Source organism: Rattus rattus, chromosome 11 (genome assembly GCF_011064425.1).
Source record: "Rattus rattus isolate New Zealand chromosome 11, Rrattus_CSIRO_v1, whole genome shotgun sequence".
In the NCBI taxonomy this organism is placed as follows: Eukaryota; Metazoa; Chordata; class Mammalia; order Rodentia; family Muridae; genus Rattus; species Rattus rattus.
Genome location: NC_046164.1, coordinates 85,670,813 through 85,680,827, shown reverse-complemented (window position 1 = coordinate 85,680,827; position 10,015 = coordinate 85,670,813). Strand labels below are relative to the sequence as shown.

Below are 10,015 nucleotides of genomic sequence, written 5' to 3'. Positions count from 1 at the left end.
GCCTTCAAATTGATTGGTGGAGGCTGGCGCATGCGCGGCACAACCTCGCACGTGTTCAAGTGGTTGCACTTATCCGGGTTGAACATGGCCGAGATGGAGACGCAAAACACCGGGACGGAGGACGGCTTTACTCCCGTCACGTACAGAGGGGGCCGCCGGGCGAAGAAGCGACAGGCTGAGCAATCGTCAGCGGCGGGACAGGATGGAGACGCTGGACGCATGGACACGGAGGAGGCGCGGCCGGCGAAGAGGCCGGTCTTCCCGCCGCTCTCGGGAGATCAGCTCCTGGTGGGGATCCGGATGGGACGGGGCGGGGCCCAGGCGTCAGGACGAAGGGTCTGTTCACGGTTCTCATCTTTCCAGCCTGCATCTCTCCATTCGCCTCCTGAGTGCGTGTTTGTTTTTATTGCAGACTGGGAAAGAAGAAACGAGAAAAATTCCCGTCCCAGCTAACAGATACACACCATTAAAAGAAAACTGGATGAAGATATTTACCCCGATTGTTGAACATTTGGGACTTCAGATACGCTTTAACCTGAAATCAAGGAATGTAGAAATAAGGGTAAGGAAAAGGGCTTATCCTTTTTAACCTACCGAATTTTCGCCTTCAAAAGTAAAGTAAATGAGTGCATTTTTTTTCCTTCGTAGAGTTATTCTATTAAGCGCCCCCCAAACCCCGTTTTACTATAGTGAATTTTAAATTAAATACCCTCAAAACTACATTCAAAACAGGTATTGACTGCATTCCTAAATCGCTTGTAAGATCACTCCTGAATATTGTGTATCCTCTTGAGTGTCTTCTCTGTGTTGACTTGATAAAAGTAGAGAATGGCCCACGGATGTACATCAGTAAGTGGGAACTGCAGGTACCTACTTCAGTGTAAGTGCTCTTTTTGGAGGAAACATGTCACAGGGAAAATGTAAATTAAGTCTCTTTTTTTCTTCAGTAGATCTTCTGTGTCAACACCAAATTAATTTTCCCATATCATAATGCTTCTAATATAATATTCTAGCATCCTCAGCATTTCTAAGGGATAGAAGCCAGACACTTGGCTAAGCCTGTCTTTCAAGTAGGAGACCCAGTTGTGTGCCGCCGCCGCCCCCCCAATACTTTTTTTCTGCCAGTATCTTTGGTGGCTTTGCTCTCTGGAGAAGGCCACTTTCTCAGCTGTCTTCTTCAGGTCCAGTCAGCTTTCAAGGTCTAACTCAAGCTTTCTTTAGAAGTTTATCCATTTCTATTGTACTCAGCTGCCTTGTTTATTGCAGGCTCATTAGTTTGTATTCTTAGTATTTGCTAATACCGATTTGCTGATACCGTATATCAGACGCACAAAGGTAGCTTGACCTATACCACAGCATTTGATCTTTAAGGTATGATGTGGATGATTACACCCATACCAGAGGATTAGGCAAGAGAAGGTTAAGAAATTTACTGCCTTAGCCAGAGTTATCAAGCTGATTGCATCCTAGTGCTAGAAGGGACCATTCATGATCTTCTACCCTGACATATTTTATAGGTGAAAAAACTTAAATCCTACATATTTATGGGATTTGCCAAGAGTCACACATAGGGTGAGAACCAGAGTCTGGGCTTTGTTGTTGTTTTCTCTTGAGGTTTCACTCTGTAGAGAGATCTGAAGGGTGTGGGGACTGAAGGCGTGTGCTGCCATGTCCTGCTGGGAACTTTTTGAGTGTGAAAATCTGAACACAGTCCTCTATGCTTCTAAACTTGCCAAGTGTGTAGTCTCTTCAAATGATTGTGAATTTGTGTGCAAGACCCAAAGTAGTATTTTGGAAATTAGATTTGTGTTTTTAGTTCCTTAATTTCCTCATTCGTGTTTGCGTTATATAACACTAAGGCTGTCAAGGTGAAGCTTAGAGCTAGATGTGAACGGCATATTATTTACACTGGTGGGCATCCTAGGATAACAGTAATTTCTGCAGCTCAAGTAAGCAAGCACTTGTGGACAGGATTCCTACTCAAGCTGTTCTTGATTTCCTCAGAACCAGGCATGCAAGGAGTCAGAACTAGACTTGTTGGTTTGGGAAACAACAGCATATAAATAGTCCTTTCCAGCAGAACGTGTCAGGACTCTTGGAGAGAGGCTGCCTTGATGGAGAGGAGAGGTGGACCTGTCTGAACGTTTAAGAGGGCAGAATGGGTGTGAGCCCTTGGGGTGTGCTAGGAGAAGGTTGCCACTACCCTGGACCTGTCGGTATGTTTAGTCACTTGAGAGGGTGTGCATAGACCTGCCCGGCTCTCATACAAATTAAAGAGTGCTTTATCACATATAAAGGTGTGTGTGTGTGTCTTACAATATTGGGGGAGGGTGGCTGATGGTGAAGGAAATTATAGTAGGAATACCATTTGTAGTATGTCTATTTTATTGAAATGCCCTCCTTTCATCCCCTCCCCGTCTTCACTTTTTTTTCCAGACTTGTAAAGACACCAAGGATGTCAGTGCCCTGACCAAAGCCGCCGACTTTGTGAAAGCCTTTGTTCTTGGCTTTCAGGTAGAGGTGAGTGATCTCATGAGACGTGAAATGCACAGTGTGGACATTTCAGTAGATGGCTCATTTTCCAGACTTTTAGTCCTTTTATTGTAGCATCTGAGAAGTTCGGTTGTGAAATTACTGTCCTTGTCTGTCCGGTGTGTATCTGGAAAGACCTTCACAGTGTTTACTTTTGTCTTACAGGATGCGCTTGCCCTTATCCGTCTAGATGACCTCTTCCTAGAGTCTTTTGAAATAACTGATGGTGAGAACATGTGTGAACATCCAGCCTTTATGTTGTTTCTCATTGTGTTGTGTTGGGATTGTTGTCTGATAGCTTCAATTGAGCTGCACTATTAACACTTCTCAGAAAATGTGTATTTAGTGTGGCTTAGTAGTAGAAGTCAGTATGTAGCTGCCTGATGGCTTGTCCTTGTGCTCTAGTTAAGCCCGCCTGATGGCTTGTCCTTGTGCTCTAGTTAAGCCCACCTGATGGCTTGTCCTTGTGCTTTAGTTAAGCCCCTGAAAGGAGACCACCTGTCCAGGGCAATAGGAAGAATCGCTGGCAAAGGAGGCAAAACCAAGTTTACCATAGAGAATGTGACGCGGACACGGATTGTCTTGGCAGATGTGTAAGTATCTGTTCTCGAGGGAAATGTCATAATTTATATTTTATCTTCATAGTTTCAAAAAGTCATAGCTGTTATCTATTGCATGCTATTGTTCCTTCTCTCTCTCGGGATTAAATGTGAGACCTCGTGCGTTCTGGTCTTAGAAATTACTATAAAACCACCCCTTATTTATAGTCCTGCATGCAACCCACGTTCCTGGCGTTGGAGCCTTGTGGGCATGTGGTTCTGAGTGACTACGCTCCAACCTTGTAAGGCTGCTGACTTAGTCAAGGAAAATTCAGTCATTGTATTTTTTTTCCTCAGCAATAAAAGAAATACTTAGAATCACTCTTAAAGTAATTGATTACAAAGGAAGATTTTAATTTTAGACAAATCCAATAAATCATTCAGGGAAGTACAAGAAGTGGGTGTTTGAAATGCTGTCATGAAGCTTTCTTTTTGAATACATATCTGTATTTCAGGTAGGGGTACACCCACACCTTCGTCATTGGAAGGGAGGTATTGCATGCTGGGTAAGAGCAAACTTTGAGTTGCTTACAGTGAGGGTGAGGTACTGGATGCAGAACTAGGAGGACCTCTCTGAGGTCGAACTGTTCGGAGGTTGGTATCAGACAGGTAGACTAGAGCCGACAGAGTATGAGGTTGGCAAATAGCAGTTGACAGGGTGTGAGGATTTCACTTAATAACATTTTGCTATAATAATCATTATTCAGGTTACATTAACGTAGACATTCTTTTTACTTAAGGGTAACTTTTTATTATATTGGTGGCCCTCTCTTGAAACCAGATGTATTATCACAGTTCTGCTCTTTTATGGACTGGGCCTTCAGAGTCTGAAAAATGAGCTTTTTTTTTCTACCAAAAATTTCAGAGATGTGGAAATATAATATTTAAAATGGCTGAACCGAGCCTAAAAGTTTTTGTTGGTTGAGAAATCCAAAGCTCGAACCCACTTATAATGTACTTGGGGCTAATTTGTCATTAACTTTGTAATCCACAGATTTAAATGTCTTAGAATTTACTATAAAATTTTTTAAACAGAGTATTTGGGCTCAGCTTACATCAGTAAATTGTACCTGTGGGCACTGTCAGCCTCATGGGCTGCTCGGCGTAGCTCAGTGCTGGGCAGGGCCAGCCTAGTGGGTTGCCGAGCCGCTGCCACGCCCACAGGGCTCACCGTCAGCCCTCCCTCCCTCCCCCCTGTGTTCATCATTTAATCAGTCTTCTCCCACGGTACCCCAGTGGCCATTGCTCTACTTCCTGTCACTGATTTTGTTGTTTCCAGAAACTCATGTAAAGGGATTCCCAGTGTGTATTCATGATACTGCTTTGAGTTTCTTCGTTCTGTTGGGTCCAGCAGTAGTTCCTTGTTTGTATAGCCAAGTAGCATTGTAATTGCAGTTGATGGACATTTGAGAAGTTTCGTTTGGAGCCATTGTGACCAATGCTGGTGTAAACAGTAATTTGTTGTTGCATTTACAATATTTTGAGATTGTAATACAATTACATGTCTCCCTTCCCTCCAAACCCTATCATACTCTTCTTTGCTCTTTCAAACTTACTTACGGCCTTTTAAGAAAATTTTGCTCAGTCCTCTTAATGTTACTCACAGCTGCTTCCAGAGCTGTCCTCTTGGTATTGGACAGCAGCTGCTGTGCTCTTCCATGGAAAACCACGTCTCCCACTCGCATCTTCCTCACTTGCTGTGGTTCTTCGTGCAGGGCTGAGGCCCTTTGGGCTTTCCCAGTCTACTTTGGCTTGTCCATTGCTTTTGTCCCTGTTCAGTTCATATCGGGGCCATTGTATTAGTGAGACTTTATGCGTCACTTCTGATGTTAGTCGGAGATGTAATCTCACAGCAAACTCCGTGATCCTCTGACTTTTACGACTCTTCACAATGTTTCCTGCATTATGGGGCTTTTGCCGGTGTATCCATTGGGACTGGGCTTCACAACTCATTGGTTATGGAGTTTCCTTTATGAGGGGTAAAGATTACACTTACCAGGTTAAGTCCCAGATGAGAACGTCTGGTGTTTTTATAAAGTTGTTAATAATTGGCAATACACAGTACAATGTGAGCAAGATATAAAATTATAGAATTTGCTTTGTAGATACATTGGAAGTACCAGAGGGGGAGATAATGTTGCCTATGTTTCCCGAGCCTTCCTGCAGCTAAACATGCACACAGTAGGGGTGGGCCTTTATGAGCACCTGCCTCATCCATGCTGGGGTTTTCTTGGCCTGATCATGTGCAGGTTTATGCAGGGAAGCACAGCTGTTACGAGGTCCTGAGCACAGCCACCCGACATGGCCAGAAAGAAAGCAGTGCTTTGCAGCAGACTCACCCTTCTGGATGCTCCATGATCCATGTGGGGAGGCCAGTGACATGGCTGTCTCATTAGGGCGAGCTTTCTGCAGTTGCTCATTTGCTGCTCTGACCAACTTGGAACCTTTGTATTAATCACCATGCACTGCAAAAAGAATTTTCTCCAATGAGGGCTGAGGGCTGGGAGCTGCACCCATCTGTGGGTGCCCAGATAAATACTCAGAAGGCAACCTGTTGCTCTGTTTAGGAAAATAAATAGTAGGTTCTCCCCAGGTCTTATGTCCCTCCCAGCAAGGTTTTGTCCAAATTTTCAGTACTAGGTATGAGTTTCATCCCGTGGAGTGGGCCTTAAAGCCTATCAGAAAGCAGCTACTTACCCCGTGACATTGATAGCCCCATTCTGTTAGTGAGCCAGGTTGGTCACTATTGTAAGCTAGTAGGGTCCACAGCTCAGTAAAACCTGGTGACTTTTCTGTGTAGCATCTTGTATTACTATGTAAACAGTAAGTAGAGGGGAAGCTTCCAGGTAATACTGGCCCAATTTATCTGTGTCCTCTGACCAAAGTGTGCTGTGTGTTCAGCTATAAGATATCAAGGTAATATAGTCCCCGTCCAGCAACCTCAAAGTCAGTGTCTCACATCTAGCATTGGGCTTCTCATTTGATATTCTTTGAAGTCAGGGAGAAACATTGCAGCCACTAAGTATACAATGACATCTAGATTCATTTATATATATAAACTTAGCTTCTAAAATAGTTTCTCATAGATTTGCATGTTGAAATTAAAGGGTGCTGTAATCTTTGAATCAGTAGTGCAGTTCTGGGCATGCAGTGAGCATGTGCATGGTCTCAGCTTTCATGATTTCTGTGTCCTCTCCAGATTGTGTCCTCCGTCCTTCCCCATCGTAGTCCCTTAGGATGAAATTCAGGGCCTCACACTAGGCAGGGATGTGTGCCTCTGAGCTATATCCCTACCGATAGGTCTCCTGATTACTTGCAAGTTCCTTTCCTGGTGTACGATGGGAATAATAATCTACTTAGTAAAACTCCCTTGAGGATTATCTGAGCAAACACGGAGGACTTACTGATTGGAGCAGCTGTTGACCAGGAGTCTTGTTTTGTTTAGTCTATGTTTGGATGGGTAGGTCGTGAATCATAGCACCTGTGTGGAGGTCAGGAGTTAGTTCTCTCCTACCAAGTGGGCCTCCGGGAACTGTCAGACTAGGTGACAAGTACCATTATACACAGTCATCTCTCCCTGCCGTAACGAGTAACCTGGGAGTGGTGGTCCATATTGTAATGTCAGTGCTCAGGAGGCAGACAGGAGGCTCACTGCATGTTTGAGGCCAGCCTGATCAGCATTGCAGGAATCTGCCAAGAAAGGAGAAGGAAATTACTTTGTTCTTAATTATTCGTATTTTTTGATAGTTTTTTCTGTGGGGATATAAAAACCACTCACTCTAGAAGTGGTTTTAGAATGTCTACAGCACTGCCCGCCATCCCCACCCTCAGTTTAGAATGTCTAGAGCACTGCCCGCCATTCCCACCCTCAGTTTCAGAGCTGGATCTATTGTGATCGTCATCGTTTCCAGTTTCCCAGGATTTGACATGGGCGCACCTTTTGTGACTAACCTGACTCACTGTCCTCCTTTCAGGAAGGTTCACATTCTCGGCTCTTTCCAAAACATCAAGATGGCAAGGACGGCCATTTGCAACCTCATCCTAGGTAAGAGCAGCTGGTTCTTTGGCGTTCTCTCTGGAAAGGTGGGGAGGACTTCAAGCCATTTCCAAAGCAGCTTTCACATCCTTACAGATACCACTAGAAGCTGAGGAGCTGGCAGAGGGAACCCAGGAATACCTTAGACTCCATTGTTAGAGGAAAAAGGGTGTATTGGGAGTATGGTTAACTCTCGCCGTTCCTAAGGAGGTACACAGAAAACCCATTCCAGAGTAACTGAGAACATTACACATTAGCTCTATGAAATGAGGAAAGCTGAACATAGCCAGTCAGCTTGGTTAATCCGGTTAATAGATCTAGAGTCATAGCAAGTTGCTCAGAGGAACTGGTGAGTTGTCTCTCATGTTCTGGTCTGCCCAGCTGCCTTGTTTTTGAAGTAATCTTTTTACAACTCAGTTTATTTTCCTTAGGAATGCAAGGTATTTGCTTCTGTGCAGTTCCTCTGGGTCTGTATATATTCATATATGTAATCTGCTTTTTCCTTAAACAGGAAACCCTCCATCAAAGGTGTATGGCAATATCCGAGCTGTGGCCAGCAGATCAGCAGATCGATTCTGAGTCCCATGGACCCTTGAGATGTTCACATAAGCCACGCACGGGAGGAATTTCCCAGCCACCTAAAGCTCAGGTTCCTTCTAAGCTCTCAGCCAGAGCAGAAGCAGAAAAGGAAGGTTGAACAGGACTTGAACTCACCTGAAAAGTACAACAGTTTATAAGTAAACCACTTGGGACAGTTTAAAACCCTGTCATTTAGAGGCAACTTCATGCTTACAACTTTTTGGTTATGGATTTACAGCTAAACTTATAAACTTATATAAACTCTGAAATCTTTAATTAAAAATGAATCGGTTCTTGGTACTGGGCACTGACTCTCCGGGTTGGGTCGTGGCAGTGACTTGCACTGTTGAACTGTGTGCTCTTCTCTGCACTTCTGAACACTTTATAAAGCGAAAGCCCTGCATCCCAAGGCCAATAAATATTTTTCAAATAAGTAATGAAAGATGTTAGACGTGTTTCTCTTGTACGGTAAAGGTAAAACTGTTCTCCAAACGGTGTATTCTTGTAACTAGTGTCTGTATATGAATTTGACGCTATTTCTTACATTGTTTTAGAACCCCCTTCTAAACCTGTGACATAGATACTATAATCTCTTGTTTCTCAAAAGCCTTAACCAAAACACTGTAATGATTGGAGGTCAGGAAACTCATGCAGTGACTAAAAATAGTACTTTAAAAAGTTAACACTGCCTTATGAGTGTTTTGCCTGCATGTAGGTATGTGTACCGTGTGTACCTGGCATTCCCTAGAGGCCATAGTTGATCAGAACCCCCAAACTGGGATAAGGTTGTGGATCCCCATGTTTTCTGGGAACTGAACCCAGGTCCTCTGAAAAAGGTCAATAACTGCTCTTAACCACTGAACCAGATCTCATAAAGAGGGTGTGTGTTTGTTTGAAGGTAGGGTATTACTGTGTAGCCCTGGCGAGCCTTGAACACACAGAAATCCTGTTCCTGCCTCCTGAGTGCTGGGATTCAAGGTTGTACACCTCCACATCCAGCACAGCTTTTATTTTTATTGTGGACACGTGTGTGTGTATGCCTACCCTGTGTGTAGATGTCCCCTGGAGCTGGAGCTATAGATGGTTGAGATGTGGGCAGTGGGTACTAAACCGCAGTCCTCTGGAGGAGCAGCAAGTGCTCGTAAACAGTGAGAAATCTCTCCTGGCTATTTTTTGAGGAAAAAATGTGTATTCCGGGCTGGCCTGCAACTCACGATATCGGCCAGCTTGCCTCAAGCTTGGGTCAGTTCTTGGGTCGGTCTGCTGCCTCAACTTGGCATGTGCCAGGGTTACAAGTGTGAGCTGTCACGCCCTGCTTGGTAGTGGTTTTGTTAAGCTCCGGTTCTCTCGGCAGTAGGAGGTGCTGCTGTCCAGACTGCTCTGGACTACGGATATACCGTCTGCCCACAGTGTATTGCTGGAGTGTCTCACCAAAGGAGAACGTTTAGTATCACCAGACCTCGTTGAAAGGGTGATATATTGGGGCACTTTGTGGAGTCTGTAGAGCATTTAAGAGGTACAGACCCACCGTCACTCTGCCCAGTGAGATATTCAAAATTGTGATGACTGTTACCATGTGCTTTTCTGGAAGTGAGGTCTGTGTATTTAATACCTTTCTAAGTGTCTGAAGTGATCCAGGCTAGGTAACAGTGTTTGGCTTTAATTCTAAGGAATTGGGGCAGAGTTAAGAATGTAATTTTTGCCTGAGGTTTAGATTCCGTTAAATTGCAGTATTTGTATTCTTCCCGCCTGAGTACCACCCTGCATTCAAAAAGGGTACCGTGCTAAAGTAACTCTTGGAATACGAATGAATGAGTGAGTGAGTGAATGAATGAATGCATGCATTCGTCTTACTGGTAGTTAATACTAACCTGGACCAAATAACTCCCTTAATACCTTATGTCAGTCCAGTGTAGCCAGCCTGAAAGCTCACTGGTGTCTGTGGCACTGCCTGCTGTTGGACTCATCTGTTAGCTATAAAGCTACAGTCTTGGATCCTCTGCGTCTATCACAACTCTCACTGTGCTTCACTCATTAGTACTTAGGCTGGGTTAAAAGAGAAGGGTTTCTTAGGGAAAGCCATGGTATAATTTGGGGATTCCTAGGTAGTCCAGATTTGGGCTCCAACTCTCAGCACTAGTGATAAGGGTGGAAGTTAAGGACTGTCAGGTATGTGGAGAAAGGCTCAACTGTTCCATTCCAAGAGCCTTGTTATGACTGGGGCAATACAGTGTTACATTTTTCAAAGTGTCCATAGCCATTCAGTAAG

At 44.2% G+C, this 10,015-nt stretch overlaps 1 protein-coding gene across 1 annotated transcript; it reads left to right on the top strand.

Moving 5' to 3' along the window:
• Window positions 1–36: 36 nt before the first annotated feature.
• Pno1 (partner of NOB1 homolog) lies at window positions 37–7,884 on the top strand. Its single transcript, XM_032916780.1, has 7 exons — window positions 37–288; window positions 413–562; window positions 2,437–2,520; window positions 2,698–2,758; window positions 3,008–3,125; window positions 7,106–7,176; window positions 7,679–7,884. The coding sequence occupies exons 1-7, from the start codon at window positions 85–87 to the stop codon at window positions 7,744–7,746; spliced, it is 756 nt and encodes a 251-aa protein (XP_032772671.1). The 5' UTR covers window positions 37–84; the 3' UTR covers window positions 7,747–7,884.
• The last annotated feature ends 2,131 nt before the right edge of the window (window positions 7,885–10,015 follow it).